General features: G+C 43.1%; 1 protein-coding gene across 1 annotated transcript in view; it reads left to right on the top strand.

The window, feature by feature from the left end:
* MUSK (muscle associated receptor tyrosine kinase) overlaps nucleotides 1-22,136 on the top strand; it is a 331,368-nt gene that overhangs the window by 285,948 nt on the left and 23,284 nt on the right. Inside the window, exon 13 of the mRNA XM_069745513.1 lies at nucleotides 11,689-11,848. Coding sequence (XP_069601614.1) covers nucleotides 11,689-11,848 — 160 coding nt within the window. The remainder of the gene's footprint in view (nucleotides 1-11,688; nucleotides 11,849-22,136) is intronic.

Below are 22,136 nucleotides of genomic sequence, written 5' to 3'. Positions count from 1 at the left end.
CTCGTTATTAATTGGACTACGGCGGAAAGTGAGTATACGGTTTATTATTTTACGTTTTTTTTGCAGGCGCTGAAGTATGGTAAGTATGGTTAAATGAAGAATATTAAAATAAATTTTTCCTAATGTGTGTGTGTTTTATTAACACTTTACTAGTATTGATTTAATAATGGATAGGCGTCTTATTGATGCTTCTCCGTAATTAACCCGGTTTAATGTCACATTACAATAGCAAGGTGACATTAACCCCATATTACCTAATATCCCACCACTACATGGGAGTGGGAAGACAGGGGCTAAGTGCCGGAATTGGCGCATCTTACACATGCGCCATTTCTGGGGCGGCTGCGGATTGGTATTTGTAGCCAGGGGGGCCAATATCCATGGCCCCTCTCTAGGCTATGAATATTAGCCCACAGTTGTCTGCGTAGCCTTTCTGGCTATAAAATATAGAGGAACCGCACATCATTTTTTTGGGGGGTCCCCCTATTTTAATAGCTAGTAAAGGCTACGCAGACAGCTGCGGGCTGATATTCATAGCATGGGAGGGGCCATGGGTATTACCCCCCCTCGCAGGCTACAAATATTGGCCCCCTGGACGTCGGCTTTCCCCCTCTGGCGCAGAAAATTGCGCGGGAGCCAACGCCATTTTTTTTTCATTTGTTTAAACTGAAACATATTGTTCATTAACCCCTTTCTGCCAGCTGACGGAATAGTACGTCAGCTGGCAGTATCCCCCACTTTGAGGTGGGCTTCAGCGGTGAGCCCACTTCAAAGCCGCAACATGTCAGCTGTTTTCAATACAACAAAAAAAATTTACATGATCGCTAAACAGCGTAGCGAGAAAAAAAAATCAAAAGCCAAAATTATGTTTTTTTGGGTCGCCGCGACATTGCATTAAAATGCAATAACGGGCGATCAAAAGAACGTATCTGCACAAAAGTGGTATCATTATAAACGTCAGCTCGGCACACAAAAAATTAGCCCTCACCCAACCCGATATCTCAGAAAATATAGATGCTACGGGTATCGCAAAATGGCACAATTATTTTATTTCTTTTTAGCAAAGTTTGGAATTTGTTTTCACCACTTAGATAAAAAAATAACCTAGACATGTTTGGTGTCTATGAACTCGAAATGACCTAGAGAATCATAATGGTAGGTCAGTTTTATGCTGTGTGGACACATTGCAGATTTGGGTTCAGAATTTTCTGTACAAAATCTGCATCTCCTTGCAGAAAACGCAGCTGTGTTTTTAATGCATTTTTTCATGTTTTTTTCACGGTTTTTGCGTGGTTTTGATGCAGATTTTTTGTTCGGTTTTGATTCAGTTTTTTCTGCAGTATTTGGTGCTTTTTTGCATGGTTTTGATTCAGGTTTTTGATGCTTTTTTATGCAGTTTTTGGTGAAGTTTTGATGCAGTTTTTGGTGCAGTTTTGATGCGTTTTTGGTGCGGTTTTCATGCAGTATTTGGTGCGGTTTTGATGCAGTTTTTGGTGTGGTTTTGATGCAGTTTTTGGTGCGGTTTTCATGCTTTTTTGATGCAGTTTTTGCTGTGGTTTTGATGCAGTTTTTGGTGCAGTTTTGATGCATTTTTGATGCAGTTTTTATGCATTTTTTGTGCAGGTTTTGGTGCATTTTTTGCGCAGTTTTGATGCACTTTGTAATTTTTTTTGGCACAGTTTTTGCACGGTTTTTGCTTGTTTTTGTATGCGTTTTTGAAAGCTAAATAAAGATGTATTATTGAACAAATAAAAAGATTTGTGATGTCATTATTGTCCAACCTACTCTGTTGCATTTGTCCAACCCACACTCAATTACACACAGATAGACTTATAGATGATAGATGAAATGGATAGACAGATCTACATATAGACAGATCTATAGATGCATACATCTATCTATTCATATATCTATCTTTAGATATATCAGGATAGGTATATCTATTGATTGATGTATGGATAGTGTAGGGTGCATGTACACTGTCCGGATTACATCCGAATTAGCTGCAGATTGGATGCTGCGTACTTGTAGTCCCATCAGATGATGCCTGCACACACACCCCAAAAGACACCCCGCACAGCCCCGCACACACCCAATCAATCCCGCACACACCCAAACAGTCCCGAACAGACCCGAACAGCCCCGCACGGCGCCGCACACATCCGAACAGTCCTGCACACACACGAACAGCCAGGCACACACCCGCACAGCCCCGCACACACCCAAACAGTCCCGCACACACCCGAACAGCCAGGCACACACCCGCACAGCCCTGCACACACCCGAACAGTCCTTCAAACACCCAAACAGTCCCGCACAGCATCACACACATCCGAAAAAGTCCCGCACACACCCGAACAGCCCGCAGACCCTGCACACACCTGAAGAGTTCCGCACAGCGCCGCACACATCCAAACAGCCCACAGACCCCACCCGCACACATACACGCACACAGTCACTGCCCACACACTTCCCTCCTCCCAAACTGCAGCGTTTCTCGGACCCACATCAGCAGCAAAACTGAACATCTTTTTTCATCTGCGGTTTTGCGGCGGATGTGCCAGATTCAATGAAAGTCTAAGGGTGCAGAAACACTGCAGTTCGGCACAAAAGAAGTGGCATGCTGCTGAAAAAAAGCTGTGTTTCGGTGCGGCTTTTTCTGCAGCATGTGCACAACAAGTCTGCAGCTCCCATAGACTTACATTGGTTGTGCACTACACTGCAGATTTGAATCAATTCTGTGTAGCAAAAAACCCTGTGGATCTGCAATCAAATCTGCAACGTGTGCACACAACCTTAGCATTTAGTGAACCTAGCAATTTCATCACACTTTGAATTTTTTTCACATTTTCTGTTACACGACATGGTAAAACCAATGGTGTCGTTCAAAAGTAGAACTTGTCCCACAAAAGATAAGCCCTCACATGGCCATATTGACGGAAATATTATGGCTCTGGAAAGAAGGGGAGCGATAAACGAAAAAAGGTCCAGGGGTGAAGGGGTTTAGAAACATGGATATGGACATATCTATGGAAATAGACATAGATATATAGATACATATCTATCTATCTATCCATCCATCCATCCATCCATCCATCCATCTATCTGTGTGTAATGGAGTGTGGGTTGGACAAATGTACAAAAGGAGGTTGGACAGAAATGACATCACAAATCTTTTGGAAGATAGAGGAGGGAGAGGAGGGAGGGGTTTGGGTGTGTTTTTTTTAGTGGGTGTGGTAGGTTCGGGCTTGGTGGCCAGGGCAATGCATCATGGAACTTGTAGTATTAGAGCACAATAACTCAAGAGAAAGGAAGTTGTCGATTAACCCCATGAGAGCTGAATCCAGCACTGAAGATGTACTGCTGCAGCATGATAAAAGGTAATATTGCCAAAATAAACACAGTGGATGTTTTCAGTGGCACATAATAGCAAGATTTATGAAAAAAAAAATATTTATTGTAGTGGACAACGTCTTTAACTATGCTGTGTGATATAACTGTCAAGTTTAACCCCTTCCCGACCCATGACGCCACGTAGGCGTCATGAAAGTCGGTGCCAATCCGACCCATGACGCCTATGTGGCGTCATGGAAAGATCGCGTCCCTGCAGGCCGGGTGAAAGGGTTAACTCCCATTTCACCCGATCTGCAGGGACAGGGGGAGTGGTAGTTTAGCCCAGGGGGGGTGGCTTCACCCCCTCGTGGCTACGATCGCTCTGATTGGCTGTTGAAAGTGAAACTGCCAATCAGAGCGATTTGTAATATTTCACCTATTATAACGGGTGAAATATTACAATCCAGCCATGGCCGATGCTGCAATATCATCGGCCATGGCTGGAAATACTAATGTGCCCCCACCCCACCCCACCGATCGCCCCCCCAGCCCCCCGATCTGGCCGGTACACTGCTCCGGCTCCCCTCCGTCCAGTGCTCCGCTCCCCCCGTGCTCTTGTCCGCTCCCCCCGTGCTCCAATCACCCCCCCTGCACTCCGATCCACCCCCCCCCGGTGCTCCGTTCCACTCCCCCGTGCTCCGTTCCAGCCCCCCCGTGCTCCGTTCCACGCCCCCCGTGCTCCGTTCCACCCCTCCCGCGCTCTGATTCCCCCCCCGTGCTCCGATCCCCCCCACCGTGGTCCCCCCCCACCCCATCATACTTACCGATCCAGCCGGGTCCCGTCCGTCTTCTCCCTGGGCGCCGCCATCTTCCAAAATGGCGGGCGCATGCGCAGTGCGCCCGCCGAATCTGCCGGCCGGCAGATTCGTTCCAAAGTGCATTTTGATCACTGAGATAGATTATATCTCAGTGATCAAAATAAAAAAAATAATAAATGACCCCCCCACTTTGTCACCCCCATAGGTAGGGACAATAAAAAAATAAAGAAATTTTTTTTTTTCCACTAATGTTAGAATAGGGTTAGGGGTAGGGTTAGGGTTAGGGGTAGGGTTAGGGGTAGGGTTAGGGGTAGGGTTAGGGTTAGGGGTAGGGTTAGGGGTAGGGTTAGGGTTAGGGGTAGGGTTAGGGTTAGGGTTAGGGGTAGGGTTAGGGTTAGGGTTTCGGTATGTGCACACGTATTCTGTTCCTCTGCGGATTTTTCCGCTGCGGATTTGATAAATCCCCAGTGCTAAACCGCTGCGGATTTATGGCGGATTTACCGCGTTTTTTTCTGCGCATTTCACTGCGGTTTTACAACTGCGATTTTCTATTTGAGCAGTTGTAAAACCGCTGCGGAATCCGCACAAAGAAGTGACATGCTGCGGAATGTAAACCGCTGCGTTTCCGTGCAGTTTTTCCGCAGCATGTGTACAGCGATTTTTGTTTCCCGTAGGTTTACATTGAACTGTAAACTCATGGGAAACTGCTGCGGATCCGCAGCGTTTTCCGCAGCGTGTGCACATACCTTTAGAATTAGGCTATGTGCACACTGTGCGGATTTGGCTGCGGATTGGCCGCTGCGGATTCGCAGCAGTGTTCCATCAGGTGTACAGTACCATGTAAACATATGAAAAACCAAATCCGCTGTGCCCATGGTGCGGAAAATACCGCGCGGAAACGCTGCGTTGTATTTTCCGCAGCATGTCAATTCTTTGTGCGGATTCCGCAGCGTTTTACACCTGTTCCTCAATAGGAATCCGCAGGTGAAATCCGCACAAAAAACACTGGAAATCCGCGGAAAATCCGCAGGTAAAACGCAGTGCCTTTTACCCGCGGATTTTTCAAAAATGGTGCGGAAATATCTCACACGAATCCGCAACGTGGGCACATAGCCTTAGGGTTAGGGTTGGAATTAGGGTTGTGGTTAGGGTTGTGATTAGGGTTATGGCTACAGTTGGGATTAGGGTTAGGGGTGTGGGGGGGTTAGTGTTGGAGTTAGAATTGAGGGGTTACCACTGTTTAGGCACATCAGGGGTCTCCAAACGCAACATGGCGCCACCATTGATTCCAGCCAATCTCGTATTCAAAAAGTCAAATGGTGCTCCCTCACTTCCGAGCCCCGACGTGTGCCCAAACAGTGGTTTACCCCCACATATGGGGTACCAGCATACTCAGGACAAACTGCGCAACAATTACTGGGGTCCAATTTCTCCTGTCTTGTGAATCTAAAAAAATGCTTGCTAAAACATAATTTTTGAGGAAAGAAAAATGATTTTTTATTTTCACGGCTCTGCGTTGTAAACGTCTGTGAAGCACTTGGGGGTTCAAAGTGCTCACCACATATCTAGATAAGTTCCTTGGGGGGTCTAGTTTCTAAAATGGGGTCACTTGTGGGGGTTTCTACTGTTTAGGCACACCAGGGGCTCTGCAAACGCAACGTGACACCCGCAGACCATTCCATCAAAGTCTGCATTTCAAAAGTCACTACTTCCCTTCTGAGCCCCGACGTGTGCCCAAACAGTGGTTTACCCCCACTCATGGGGTATCAGCGTACTCAGGAGAAACTGGACAACAACTTTTGAGGTCCAATTTCTCCTGTAACCCTTGGGAAAATAAAAAATTCTGGGCTAAATAATTATTTTTGAGGAAAGAAAACGTATTTATTATTTTCACGGCTCTGCATTATAAACTTCTATGAAGCACTTGGGGGTTCAAAGTGCTCACCACACATCTAGATAAGTTCCTTTCGGGGTCTAGTTTCCAAAATGGGGTCACTTGTGGGGGGTTTCTACTGTTTAGGCACATCAGGGGCTCTGCAAACGCAACGTGACGCCCGCAGAGCATTCCATCAAAGTCTGCATTTCAAAACGTCACTACTTCAATTCCAAGCCCCGGCATGTGCCCAAACAGTAGTTTACCCCCACATATGGGGTATCACCGTACTCAGGAGAAACTGGACAACAAATATTGGGGTCAAATTTCTCCTGTTACCCTTGGAAAAATTAAAAAATTCTGGGCTAAATAATTATTTTTGAGGAAAGATAACGTATTTATTATTTTCACGGCTCTGCATTATAAACTTCTATGAAGCGCTTGGGGGTTCAAAGTGCTCACCACACATCTAGATAAGTTCCTTTCGGGGTCTAGTTTCCAAAACGGGGTCACTTGTGGGGGGTTTCTACTGTTAAGCCACATCAGGGGCTCTGCAAACGCAACGTGACGCCCACAGAGCATTCCATCAATGTCTGCATTTCAAAACGTCACTACTTCACTTCCGAGCCTCGGCATGTGCCCAAACAGTGGTTTACCCCCACATATGGGGTATCAGCGTACTCAGGAGAAACTGGACAACAACTTTTGGGGTCCAATTTCTCCTGTAACCCTTGGGAAAATAAAAAATTCTGGGCTAAATAATTATTTTTGAGGAAAGAAAACGTATTTTTTATTTTCACGGCTCTGCATTATAAACTTCTATGAAGCACTTGGGGGTTCAAAGTGCTCACCACACATCTAGATAAGTTCCTTTGGGGGTCTAGTTTCCAAAATGGGGTCACTTGTGCGGGGTTTCTACTGTTAAGCCACATCAGGGGCTCTGCAAACGCAACGTGACGCCCACAGAGCATTCCATCAAAGTCTGCATTTCAAAACGTCACTACTTCACTTCCGAGCCCCGGCATGTGCCCAAACAGTGATTTACCCCCACATATGGGGTATCAGCGTACTCAGGAGAAACTGGACAACAACTTTTGGGGTCAAATTTCTCCTGTTACCCTTGGGAAAATAAAAAATTGCAGGCTAAAAGATCATTTTTAAGAAAATAATTTTTTTTTTTTATTTTCATGGCTCTGCGTTATAAACTTCTGTGAAGCACTTGGGGGTTCAAAGTCCTCACCACACATCTAGATTAGTTCCTTTGGGGGTCTAGTTTCCAAAATGGTGTCATTTCTGGGGGATCTCCAATGTTTAGGCACACAGGGGCTCTCCAAACGTGACATGGTATCCGCTAATGATTGGAGCTAATTTTCCATTTAAAAAGCCAAATGGCGTGCCATCCCTTCCGAGCCCTGCCGTGCGCCCAAACAGTGGTTTACCCTCACATATGGGGTATCAGCGTACTCAGGACAAACTGGACAACAATATTTGGGGTCCAATTTCTCCTATTATCCTTGGCAAAATAGGAAATTCTAGGCTAAAAAATCATTTTTGAGGAAAGAAAAATTATTTTGTATTTTCATGGCTCTGCGTTATAAACTTCTGTGAAGCACCTGGGGGTTTAAAGTGCTCAATATGCATCAAGATAAGTTCCTTGGGGGGTCTAGTTTCCAAAATGGGGTCACTTGTGGGGGAGCTCCAATGTTTAGGCACACAGGGGCTCTCCAAACGCGACATGGTGTCCGCTAACAATTGGAGCTAATTTTCCATTCAAAAAGTCAAATGGCGCGCCTTCCCTTCCGAGCCCTGCCGAGTGCCCAAACAGTGGTTTACCCCCACATATGAGGTATCGACGTACTCGGGAGAAATTGCCCAATAAATTTTATGATCCATTTTCTCCTACTGCCCATGAGAAAATGAAAAAATTGAGGCGAAAAGAATTTTTTTGTGAAAAAAAAAGTACTTTTTCATTTTTACAGATCAATTTGTGAAGCACCTGAGGGTTTAAAGTGCTCAATATGCATCTAGATAAGTTCCTTGGGGGGTCTAGTTTCCAAAATGGGGTCACTTGTGGGGGAGCGCCAATGTTTAGGCATACAGGAGCTATCCAAACGCGACATGGTGTCCGCTAACGATGGAAATAATTTTTCATTCAAAAAGTCAAATGGCGCTCCTTCCCTTCAGAGCCTTACCATGTGCCCAAACAGTGGTTTACCCCCACATATGAGGTATCAGCGTACTCAGGAGAAATTGCCCAACACATTTTAGGATCCATTTTATCCTGTTGCCCATGTGAAAATGAAAAAATTGAGGCTAAAAGAATTTTTTTGTGAAAAAAAAGTACTTTTTCATTTTTACGGATCAATTTGTGAAGCACGTGGGGGTTCAAAGTGCTCACTATGCATCTAGATAAGTTCCTTGGGGCGTCTAGTTTCCAAAATGGGGTCACTTGTGGGGGAGATCCAATTTTTAGGCACACGGGGGCTCTCCAAACGTGACATGGTGTCCGCTAAAGAGTGGAGCCAATTTTTGATTCAAAAAGTCAAATGGCGCTCCTTCCCTTCCAAGCCCTGCCGTGCGCCCAAACAGTGGTTTACCCCCACATATGAGGTATCAGCGTACTCAGGACAAATTGGACAACAACTTTCGTGGTTCAGTTTCTCCTTTTACCATTGGGAAAATAAAAAAATTGTTGCTAAAAGATAATTTTTGTGACTAAAAAGTTAAATGTTCATTTTTTCCTTCCATGTTGCTTCTGCTGCTGTGAAGCACCTGAAGGGTTAATAAACTTCTTGAATGTGGTTTTGAGTACCTTGAGGGGTGCAGTTTTTAGAATGGTGTCACTTTTGGGTATTTTCAGCCATATAGACCCCTCAAACTGACTTCAAATGTGAGGTGGTCCCTAAAAAAAATGGTTTTGTAAATTTCGTTGTAAAAATGACAAATCGCTGGTGAAATTTTAACCCTTATAACTTCCTAACAAAAAAAAAATTTGTTTCCAAAATTGTGCTGATGTAAAGTATACATGTGGAAAAATGTTATTTATTAACTATTTTGTGTCACATATCTCTCTGGTTTAACAGAATAAAAATTCAAAATGTGAAAATTGCGAAATTTTCAAAATTTTCGCCAAATTTCCGTTTTTATCACAAATAAACGCAGAATTTATTGACCTAAATTTACCACTAACATGAAGCCCAATATGTCACGAAAAAACAATCTCAGGACCGCTAGGATCCGTTGAAGCGTTCCTGAGTTATTACCTCATAAAGGGACACTGGTCAGAATTGCAAAAAACGGCAAGGTCTTTAAGGTCAAAATAGGCTGGGTCATGAAGGGGTTAAGGGCATAAAAATTAATTGTGAAATTTTCAAAATTTTCACCAAAATTCCGATATTTTTTACAAATAGATGCCAAAAATATTGGCATAAATATATCATTAACATGAAGTTAAATGTGTCTTGCAAAAACATTCTTAGAATCAGTTGGATCCATTGAAGCGGTCCACAATTGTTACCACATAAAATGACAGAAGTCGGAATTTTAAAATTTGGCCTGGTCTGGTAGGTGAAAACAGGCTCAGGGGTGAAGGGGCTAAGATTGTTCCTAATCACGGTCCATAAATGGTAGATTGGTAGGCCCAGACCTCTGGTTTGCATATGTCTCTAAGTAGTTATGATATGAATTGGGAAAATTGAATGTAAATTCTTCCCTTTACAGCACAATATTTTGATAATATATGTATATATCACATGACAACAGACAACAGAGCACATGTGTGCACAATCTATACACGGACCCCTTCTTATCCCATGGCTCATCATAAAGCACCTACTATATATGTTCGAGTATAAGCAGACTCACCTAATTTTACCACAAAAAAATTGGAAAACACTTTGGTTTGAGTATAAGCCCAGTATGCATTGTCCCCTCATGCCCATCCTGGTAAGCATGGCTCTTCATCCCTATCCTGATCTGCATGGCTCCTCATCCCTATCCTGGTACGCATGGCCTGAGGCCTCCTCATCCCTATCCAGGTATGCATGGCTCCTCATCCCTATCCTGGTATGCATGGCTCCTCATCCCTATCCTGGTAAGCATGGCTCCTCATCCCTACCATGGTATTCATATGCATGTAGAAAAGCCGCGGAGACACCATCACGTGTTTCTCAACGCTAGCAGTAAATAGCCAGGTCTTTCACCGGGAAGGAACAACCACGGGAAGGGCAGCATCCATAAAGGAAAACCACCTATGCCAAAACATGGTATCCATCCACAGACAGCTGTTTTGGGATATTTGCCCCTCATCAGTGTGGAGTAGGAAACTGGCTATTAGGAGCAGTGCCTAGTAAAAGGACTATAAACATAAGGATGAATGACCTCGGGGAGATCAAAACATCCAACACCGCGGAGCCACCATCACGTGTTTCTCAATGCAGTGATCCAGAACACTGCCCCCATCCCTTATGGGAAATATGCAAATGCATGTAGAAAAGCCGCGGAGACACCATCACGTGTTTCTCAACACAAGCAGTAAATAGCCTGGCCCACACTGATGAGGGGCAAATATCCCGAAACAGCTGTCTGTGGATGGATACCATGTTTTGGCATAGGTGGTTTTCCTTTATGGATGCTGCCCTTCCCGTGGTTGTTCCTTCCCAAAGAAAGACCTGGCTCTTTACTGCTTGCATTGAGAAACACGTGATGGTGTCTCCGTGGCTTTTCTACATGCATTTGCATATTTCCCACAAGGGATGCGGGCAGTGTTCTGGATCACTGCGTTGAGAAACACGTGATGGTGTCTCCGCGGTGTTTGATGTTTTGATCTCCCCGAGGTCATTCATCCTTATGTTTATATACCATGGTATTCATGGCTCCTCATCCCTATACTGGTATGCATGGCTCCACATCCCCATCCTGGTATACATGGCTCCTCGTCCCTATCGTTGTATGCATGGCCTCCTCATCCCTATCCTGGTATGCATGTCCTCCTCATCCCCATCCTGGTATGCATGGCCTCCTCATCCCTATCCTTTTATGCATGGCCTCCATCATAAAAACATTTTTTGTTTAAATCCTTCCTACTTACCATCCCCGCGTTCCCTTGCAGTGTCTTGTTCCAGTGCCAGCACCTACGGGCATGGATGGCAGTGAATATTCATTCCCTTAAGTAGCGGGTACACGTGATCGCAGAAGGCGGCGGCTGCGACTACTGTGCTCGCTATTAAAGATAAATAAATATTCACTGCCAGCACAGTGAATAATCATTTCTCTTTAGTAGTGGGCACAGGCTTTTAACCACTGCACCTGGCTCCTGCCTCCTGTGACCTGCTGCTCCGCCGCTGACGCTCCCCCTCCGTCTTCTGGGACCATCACTCCAGTATAAGCCGAGGGGAGCATTTTCAGCACAAAATAATGTGCTGAATAACTCGGCTTTTACTCGAGTATATAACGTAATTTTTTATCTCTAATTATTCACCCGTAATTGGGAGCTCTGGCGTTTATTAGCTCCAGCCCTTATGTGCAATCTTTAAGAATGACAGAGGCCCCCAACCTATTGGGCAGCTGCAGAGGTTGCACCAATGTCTCTCTGCATATGAGTTTTTCCAGAAACATGAAGCGTTCAGACACTTATATTGTTCATGGAAATGTTTTTTTTTTCAGCTACCTCACCTACACAGAAAGATGCCTAGTGTTTTCCAAGAGCTGTATAACGCAGAAAATTATTGTAGGAACCCTGGAGGAGAATATGAGCGTCCATGGTGTTTTACAACAGATCCTAATGTTAGATGGGAATATTGCAACATTCCACTGTGCAGGGCAGGTAACGCAAAGCAGTTCATTGTCTTATACGAATAGAATTGTAAAGTGTGATATTAGTAATTTTATTCCAGTTCATCATACCGTAGTAAATTTGATTGTTAAATTGACACTGCAAAACTTTTATACAGTTAGGTCCATATACATTTGGACAGAGACAACATTTTTCTAATTTTGGTTGTAGACATTACCACAATGAATTTTAAACAAAACAATTCAGATGCAGTTGAAGTTCAGACTTTCAGCTTCTATTTGAGGGTATCCACATTAAAATTGGATGAAGGGTTTAGGAGTTTCAGCTCCTTAACATGTGCCACCCTTTTTTTAAAGGGACCAAAAGTAATTGGACAGATTCAATAATTTAATATAAAATGTTCATTTTTAGTACTTGGGTGAAAACCCTTTGTTGGCAATGACTGCCTGAAGTCTTGAACTCATGGACATCACCAGATGCTGTGTTTCCTCTTTTGATGCTCTGCCAGGCCTTCACTACGGTGGTTTTCAGTTGATGTTTGTTTGTGGGCCTTTCTGTCTGAAGTTTAGTCTTTAACAAGTGAAATGCATGCTCAATTGGGCTGCGATCAGGTGACTGACTTGGCCATTCAAGAATATTCCACTTCTTTTCTTTAATAAACTCCTGGGTTGCTTTGGCTTTCTGTTTTGGGTCATTGTCCATCTGTAGTTTGAAACGATGACCAATCAGTTTGGCTGCATTTGGCTGGATCTGAGCACACAGTATGTCTCTGAATACCTCAGAATTCATTCGGCTGCTTCTGTCCTGTGTCACATCATCAATAAACACTAGTGACCCAGTGCCACTGGCAGCCATGCATGCCCAAGCCATCACACTGCCTCCGCCGTGTTTTACAGATGATGTGGTATGCTTTGGATCATGAGCTGTACCACGCCTTCACCATACTTTTCTCCTTCCATCATTCTGGTAGAGGTTGATCTTGGTTTCATCTGTCCAAAAAATGTTCTTCCAGAACTGTGCTGGCTTTTTTAGATGTTTTTAGCAAAGTCCAGTCTAGCCTTTTTGTTCTTGATGCTTATGAGTGGCTTGCACCGTGCAGTGAACCCTCTGTATTCACTTTCATGCAGTCTCCTCTTTATGGTAGATTTGGATATTGATACGCCTACCTCCTGGAGAGTGTTGTTCACTTGGTTGGCTGTTGTGAAGGGGTTTCTCTTCACCATGGAGATTATTCTGCGATCATCCACCACTGTTGTCTTCCGCGGGCGCCCAGGTGTTTTTGCATTGATGAGTTCACCACTGCTTTCTTTCTTTCTCAGGATGTACCAAACTGTAGATTTTGCCATTCCTAATATTGTAGCAAGTTCTTGGATGGGTTTTTTCTGTTTTCACAGCTTAACCCCTTCATGACCGGGGGATTTTTCGTTTTTCCGTGTTCGTTTTTCGCTCCTCTCCTTCCCAGAGCCATAACTTTTTTATTTTTCCATCAATTTGGCCATATGAGGGCTTATTTTTTGCGGGACGAGTTGTACTTTTGAACGACATCATTGGTTTTAGCATGTCGTGTACTAGAAAACGGGAAAAAAAATCCAAGTGCGGTGAAATTGCAAAAAAAGTGCAATCCCACATTGGTTTTTTGTTTGGCTTTTTTGCTAGATTCACTAAATGCTAAAAATGACCTGCCATTATGATTCTCCAGGTCATTACGAGTTCATAGACACCAAACATGACTAGGTTATTTTTTATCTAAGTGGCGAAAAAAAATTCCAAACTTTGCTAAAAAAAAAAAAATTGCGCCATTTTCCGATACTCGTAGCGTCTCCATTTTTCATCATCTGGGGTCGGTTGAGGGCTTATTTCTTGCGTGCCGAGATGACGTTTTTAATGATAGCATTTCGGTGCAGATACGTTCTTTTGATCGCCCGTTATTGCATTTTAATGCAATGTCGCGGCGACCAAAAAAACGTAATTCTGGCGTTTCGAGTTTTTTTCCCGCTACGCTGTTTAGCGATCAGGTTAATACTTTTTTTTATTTGATAGATCGGGCGATTCTGAGCGCGGCGATACCAAATATGCGTAGATTTGATATTTTTTTTATTGATTTATTTTGATTGGGGCAAAAGGGGGGTGATTTAAACTTTTATGTTTTTTTTATTCTTTTCACATTTTTTTAAACTTTTTTTTTTTACTTTTGCCATGCTTCAATAGCCTCCATGAGAGGCTAGAAGCAGGCACAACCCGATCGGCTCTGCTACATAGCAGCGATCTGCTGATCGCTGCTATGTAGCAGAATTGCACGTGTGCTGTGAGCGCCGACCACAGGGTGGCGCTCACAGCGACGGGCAATCAGTAACCATAGAGGTCTCAAGGACCTCTATGGTTACCATTCACAAGCATCGCCGACCCCCGATCATGTGACGGGGGTCGGCGATGACGTCATTTCCGGCCGCCCGGCCGAAAGCGGTAGTTAAATGCCGCTGTCTGCGTTTGACAGCGGCATTTAACCAGTTAATAGGTGCGGGCAGATCGCGATTCTGCCCGCGCCTATTACGGGCACATGTCAGCTGTTCAAAACAGCTGACATGTCCCGGCTTTGGTGCGGGCTCACCACGGAGCCCTGCATCAAAGCAGGGGAGCCGGCATCGGACGGTATAGTACGTCCGATGCCGGTAAGGGGTTAACGATGGCTTGTTTCACCTGCATGGAGAGCGCCTTTGACCACATGTTTACTTCACAGCAAAACCTTTCAAATGCAAGCACCACACCTCAAATCAACTCCAGGCCTTTTATCTGCTTAATTGAAAATGACATAATGAAGGGATTGCCCACACCTGTCCATGAAATAGCCTTGGAGTCAATTGTCCAATTACTTTTGGTCCCTTTAAAAACAGGGTGGCACGTGTTAAGGAGCTGAGACTCCTAAGCCCTTCATCCAGTTTTAATGTGCATACCCTCAAATGAAAGCTGAAAGTCGGAACTAAAACTGCATCTAAATTGTTTGGTTTAAAATTCATAACCAAAATTAGAAAAATGTTGTCTCTGTCCAAATATATATGGACTTAACTGTATACTATTTTCAGGGGAGATGACATGCAGGTATATACTATATACAGGAAATGACATACAGGTGTATACTATATATAAGGGAGATGACAAACATGTATATACTGGGGTGAAAATGAGGGGTGTGAAGTGAAAATGAAAAGGTGTGAGTGCAAAATGAGAGGAGTGAGGCAAAATAGTGGAGTGATCGGAAAATGACAGATGTGAGGTCAAAATGACAAGTGTTAGGGGGGAATGAGAGAAGTGAGGGGGAAAATAAGAGGAGTGAGGGGGAAAATAAGAGGAGTGAGGGGGAAAATGAGAGGTGTAAGGGAGAAAATGAGAGATGTGAGGGGGAAATTGAGAGGCGTGATGGGAAAATAAGAGAAGTGAGGTGCTATAACTAATCACAGATCTTTACTATGCCCAGGCAATGCCGCGCTCTTCAGCTAGTCTAATATATAAAGCTGAATGTGTGTGTGTGTATGTGTGTATGTCCGGGATTGGCATCTGCACCGTCACAGCTACAGCCACAAAATTTTGCAGAGTCACACGTCTGGACCCTGAGAGCATCATAGGCTATGTTGTGAGGCAAAATTTTAACCCTACATGTTCCAATTCACCAAACAATTTTGCCCCTATCCACATAATGGGGAAAAAGTGAAAGGAAAAGTGTTGGAGGCAAATTGACAGCTGCCAGATGTGAAGAAGGGGGACGTAAAGAGTGAGAGCGATGGCGCCAAAGAGTATGTACCATACAGATGCTAAGGTGAGGCCACGTCATGGGATACTCACCACACACAGGGATATGAACACACGCAAAATGCACCACACACTACCACATGCTTGAACACATATCACCCTCAGCAAACATTACACCACACATACACCCACCTCGCCATATAAAAGTTGAAACACAAAAGTCGCTGCTCAAAACTCGCCATGTGCAAAACTCACCACATGCAAAACTAGGCTCACACAAAACTCGCCACACGTGCAAAATTCACCTCATGGAAAACTCGCCACATGCAAAATTTGCACACGCGGAAAAATTGCCAAATGCACAAAAGTTGCAACACATGCAAAAGTTGCCTCGCACAAAACTTGCACATACTCAAAATGCACTACACATAAATATCGCCACGCGCAAAACTCGCCATGCACAAAACTTGCTGCTCATAACTTGCTACACTAACCTGTCACATGAAACTTGACACAAAAAGTTGCTACACGCATGTCGCCACACAAAACTCATCTCACAAAAGTCGCTACATGCATTTCGCCACACGCAACTCAACACACACAACTTGACACATGAAACTCGCCCTAAAACACACACAAGTCTGGTATTATCCTTCAAAAATTAAAATCTGATTAATAAGCAGACAAACTACAAGAGCAACAAATGTACCATATAGGAAATACGGCAGCTGTCAGTCACATGACCTGTCTATTATGTGTATGTGTGAGCTAATATATACTGCCAGGGGGGAGGGCGTCCTGTTGGCTGGGGATTTATCAGGCTGCCAATTTAGCTTACAAATACTGAGGTAAAAATACTGAGCAAATAATGTGTGAACGAGGTCTAATACAGGAGGAGATGACACACAGATATATACTATATACAGGAGGAGATGACACACAGGTATATACTATATACAGGGGAGATGACATACAGGTATATACTATATACAGGAGGAGATGACATACAGGTATATACTATATACAGGAGGAGATGACACATACATATATACTATATGCAGGGGAGATGACACACAGGTATATACTATATACAGGAGGAGATGACACACTGGTATATACTATATACAAGGGAGATGACATACAGGTACATACTATTTACAGGGGAGATGACAGACAGGTATATCCTATATACAGGGGAGATGACACACAGGTATATACTATATACAGGGGAGATGACACACAGGTATATACTATATACAGGAGGAGATGACATACAGGTATATACTATATACAGGAGGAGATGACATACAGGTACATACTATATACAGGGGAGTTGACACACAGATATATACTATATACAGGAGGAGATGACACACCGGTATATTCTATATACAGAGGAGATAACACACAGGTATATACTATATACAGGGGAGATGACACACGTATATACTATATACAGGGGAGATGACACACAGGTATATACTATATACAGGAGGAGATGACATACAGGTACATACTATATAAAGAAGGAGATGACATACAGGTACATACTATATACAGGGGAGTTGACACACAGATATATACTATATACAGGAGGAGATGACACACCGGTATATAGTATATACAGAGGAGATAACACACAGGTATATACTATATACAGGAGGAGATGACACACAGGTATATACTATATACAGGAGCAGATGACACACAGGTATATACTATATAGAGGAGGAGATGACATACAGGTACATACTATATACAGGAGGAGAAGACACACAGGTATATACTATATACAGGAGCAGATTACACACAGGTATATACTATATACAGGAGGAGATGACTTACAGGTATAAACTATATACAGGAGGAGATGGCACACATATATACTATATACAGGAGGAGATGACATACAGGTATATACTATATAAAAGAGGAGATGACGTATAGGTATATAGAGGAGGAGATGACATACAGCAAGTATATACTATATACAGGGGAGATGACATACAGGTATATACTATATACAGGAGATGACATACAGGTATATACAGTTAGGCCCAGAAATATTTGGACAGTGACACAAGTTTTGTTATTTTAGCTGTTTACAAAAACATGTTCAGAAATACAATTATATATATAATATGGGCTGAAAGTGCACACTCCCAGCTGCAATATGATAGTTTCCACATCCAAATCGGAGAAAGGGTTTAGGAATCATAGCTCTGTAATGCATAGCGTCCTCTTTTTCAAGGGACCAAAAGTAATTGGACAATGGACTCTAAGGGCTGCAATTAATTCTGAAGGCGTCTCCCTCGTTAACCTGTAATCAATGAAGTAGTTAAAAGGTCAGGGGTGGATTCCAGGTGTGTGGTTTTGCATTTGGAAGCTGTTGCTGTGAGCAGACAACATGCAGTCAAAGGAACTCTCAATTGAGGTGAAGCAGAACATCCTGAGGCTGAAAAAAAAGAAAAAATCCATCAGAGAGATAGCAGACATGCTTGGAGTAGCAAAATCAAGAGTTGGGTACATTCTGAGAAAAAAGGAATTGACTGGTGAGCTTGGGAACTCAAAAAGGCCTGGGCGTCCACGGATGACAACAGTGGTGGATGATCGCCGCATACTTAATTTGGTGAAGAAGAACCCGTTCACAACATCAACTGAAGTCCAGAACACTCTCAGTGAAGTAGGTGTATCTGTCTCTAAGTCAACAGTAAAGAGAAGACTCCATGACAGTAAATACAAAGGGTTCACATCTAGATGAAAACCATTCATCAATACCAAAAATAGACAGGCCAGAGTTAAATTTGCAGAAAAACACCTGAAGAAGCCAGCTCAGTTCTGGAAAAGTATTCTATGGACAGATGAGACAAAGATCAACCTGTACCAGAATGATGGGAAGAAAAAAGTTTGGAGAAGAAAGGGAACGGCACATGATCCAAGGCACACCACATCCTCTGTAAAACATGGTGGAGGCAACGTGATGGCATGGGCATGCATGGCTTTCAATGGCACTGGGTCACTTGTGTTTATTGATGACATAAGAGCAGACAAGAGTAGCCGGATGAATTCTGAAGTGTACCGGGATATACTTTCAGCCCAGATTCAGCCAAATGCTGCAAAGTTGATTGGACGGCGCTTCATAGTACAGATGGACAATGACCCCAAGCATACAGCCAAAGCTACCCAGGAGTTCATGAGTGCCAAAAAGTGGCACATTCTGCAATGGCCAAGTCAATCTCCAGATCTAAACCCAATTGAGCATGCATTTCACTTGCTCAAATCCAGACTTAAGACGGAAAGACCCACAAACAAGCAAGACCTGAAGGCTGCGGCTGTAAAGGCCTGGCAAAGCATTAAGAAGGAGGAAACCCAGCGTTTGGTGATGTCCATGGGTTCCAGACTTAAGGCAGTGATTGCCTCCAAAGGATTTGCAACTAAATATTGAAAATAAAAATATTTTGTTTGGGTTATGTTTATTTGTCCAATTACTTTTGACCTCCTAAAATGTGGAGTGTTTGTAAAGAAATGTGTACAATTCCTACATTTTCTATCAGATATTTTTGTTCAACCCTTCAAATTAAACGTTACAATCTGCACTTGAATTCTGTTGTAGAGGTTTCATTTCAAATTCAATGTGGTGGCATGCAGAGCCCAACTCGCGAAAATTGTGTCACTGTCCAAATATTTCTGGCCCTAACTGTACTATATATTGGAGGAGATGACATACAGCTATATAGTATATACAGAAGAGATGACATACAGGTATATACTATATACAGGAGGAGATGACACATAGGTATATACAATATACAGGAGCAGATGACATACAGCATAAACAGAATAAATGACACTATAATAATAAATAATAATAATAATAATAATGTGTGCTTCATAAAAAACATGATTTTAGCTATGTAGCGCAATATAATGCAGAGGCGTAGCTAGGCCTTCATCTGGGGGTGAGGTGGGCTGGAAAAATCAGAGTGGGTCCCTCTCTGATGTGTCACTTGTCAAAGTGCTGTTGTTTACTAACTGTGAAGTATTTATCATGAAGAGATTATCATTGCCAGACAACCCCCTCCTGTGATGGGCACCTCACTGTCTATGGACTTTGTACACTGAGAGACTGATGTAGGTGTGGTTAGCTTCCTTAGCTCTGCTTCATCCTAAATCTAAAAGCTCTGAATGTGTGAGAAGGGCTGCACCCAGGAAACTAAGTGATACATTGTTGGATTCAGCTTCTCTTTGCCTACATTATGCTGCTCTCAGATAAGGTAGCAAAAACCTGCTAACAAATCCCTTTAAGTGTCCATTTAACATTTAATAATGTTTCCTGAGTCCTCCTACAGGTGCTTCTCACAAAATTAGAATATCATCAGAAAGTTAATTTATTTCAGTTCTTCAATACAAAAAGTGAAACTCACATATTATATAGAGTCATTAAAAACAGAGTGATCTATTTCAAGCGTTTATTTCTCGCTGCTTATATTCACGCTACTACACGGCGGCACCTTTGGCCGAGGCTGACCGCCGGATCTTGCAGATGGGGACACAGGAGCCATTTCTGTGTAACCGGAGGATGCTCCCCAACTGTGGACTCAATTCAGCTAGCCGCATTTCCAGGAACTTCAGGCACAAACAAGTAAGTGCCGCTTTATTAACTTCGGAACTTGTAGTGACTACAGGCATACAGTCACTAAGTTTGTGCATTGGCACACTGGTATTAGCGCGGCAGCCCCTTTTCCATTATCCTTGAGCCATAGCTTTCTTGGGCAGATTTGCACATCCCATCTGCCAGGGTGCCAGCGGCTTATAAACCACAGTGGACTAAGACAGCGCCAGTGTTTTTGATTTACACATGTGTTTATTTCTGTTAATATTGAGGATTATGACTTACAGCTAAAGAAAACCAAAAAGGCATTATCTCAGTAAATTAGAACAATTAACAAAAAACACCTGCAAAGTCTTCCTAAGCATTTAAAAAGGTTCCTTAGTCTGTTTCTGTATGCTCCACAATCATGGGGAAAACTTCTGCCTTGACAGATGTCCAAAAGGCAGTCAATGACACTCCACAAGGAGGGTAAGCCTCAAAAGGTCATTGCTAAAGAAGCTGGCTGTTCAGAGTCCTGTATCCAATCATATTAATGGAAAGTTGAGTGGAAGGAAAAAGTGTGGTAGAAGAAGGTGCACAAGTAACCGGGATAACCGCAGCCTTGAAAGGATTGTTAAGAAATGGCCATTCAAAAATTTGGGGGAGATTCACAAGGAGTGGACTGCTGCTGGAGTCATTGCTTCAAGAACCACCACACACAGAGGTATCCAGGACATGGGCTACATGTGTTGCATTCCTTGTATCACTCCACTCAATGACAAATAGACAACGCCAAAAGCCTCTTACTTGGGCCAAGGAGAAAAAGAGCTGGACTGTTGATCAGTGGTCCAAGGTATTGTTTTCAGATGAAAGTAAATTTTGCATTTCATTTAGAAATCAAGGTCCCAGAGTCTAGAGGAAGAGTGGAGAGGAACACAATCCAAGCTGCTTGAGTTCTAGTGTGAGGTTTCCAAAATCAGTGATAGTTTGAGGCACCATGCCATCTGCTGGTGTAGGTCCACTGTTTTTTATCAAGACCAAAGTCAGTGCAGCCGTCTTTCAGGACATTTTAGAGCACTTTATGATCCTTTCTGCAGACAAGCTTTTTGGAGATGGAAATTTCATTCTCCAGCAGAATTACCACCTGTCCACACTTTCAAAAGTACCAATACCTGGTTTAAAAACAACAGTTTCACTGTGCTTGATTGGCCAGCAAACACGTCTAACATTAACCACATAGAGAATTTATGGGATAATGTCAAGAGGAAGGTGAGACACCAGACCCAACAATGCAGACAATCTGAAGTTTGCTAAAGCAACCTGGGCTTCCATAACACCTCAGTAGTGCCACAGGCTGATCGCCTCCATGCCACGCCTCTTTGATGCAATAATTGATGCAAAAAGAACCCTGACCAAGTATTGAGTGCATTTACTGAACATACATTTCAGTAGGCCAACATTTAGAATTTTAAAATCATTTTTCGAGCTAAGTATTGTAAAGTATTCTAATTTACTGAGATAATGACTTTTGAGTTTTCATTGGCTGTAAGTCATAATAATCAATATTAACAGAAATAAACACTTGAAATTGATCACTCTGTTTGTAATAACTCTATATAAGATGTGAGTTTCACTTTTTGCATTGAAGAACTGAAATAAATTAACTTTTTGATGATATAATTTTGTGAGAAGCACATGTGTATATAGACCCTTTCTACTCAGCATTACGCCTCCCACTGCTCACACATACACAGCATAATGGACCCACAGCTTTCTTTATACAGAATGATAGGCCCCACTGTAGCCTCCTCCCATTGTATGATGGCCCTCAGTAGCCCCTCCACTGTATGCCAGCTCTCAGTAGCCCCCCACTGTGTGATTTTCTTTAGTAGCCTCCAAACTGTGTGGTGGCATTTAGCAACCCTCAAACTGTGTGATGATCTTTAATATCTCTCGCATTGTATTATGGCCCTCAGTAGCCCC

Source organism: Ranitomeya imitator, chromosome 1 (genome assembly GCF_032444005.1).
Source record: "Ranitomeya imitator isolate aRanImi1 chromosome 1, aRanImi1.pri, whole genome shotgun sequence".
In the NCBI taxonomy this organism is placed as follows: domain Eukaryota; kingdom Metazoa; phylum Chordata; class Amphibia; order Anura; family Dendrobatidae; genus Ranitomeya; species Ranitomeya imitator.
This window is presented reverse-complemented; position numbering and strand designations above follow the sequence as displayed.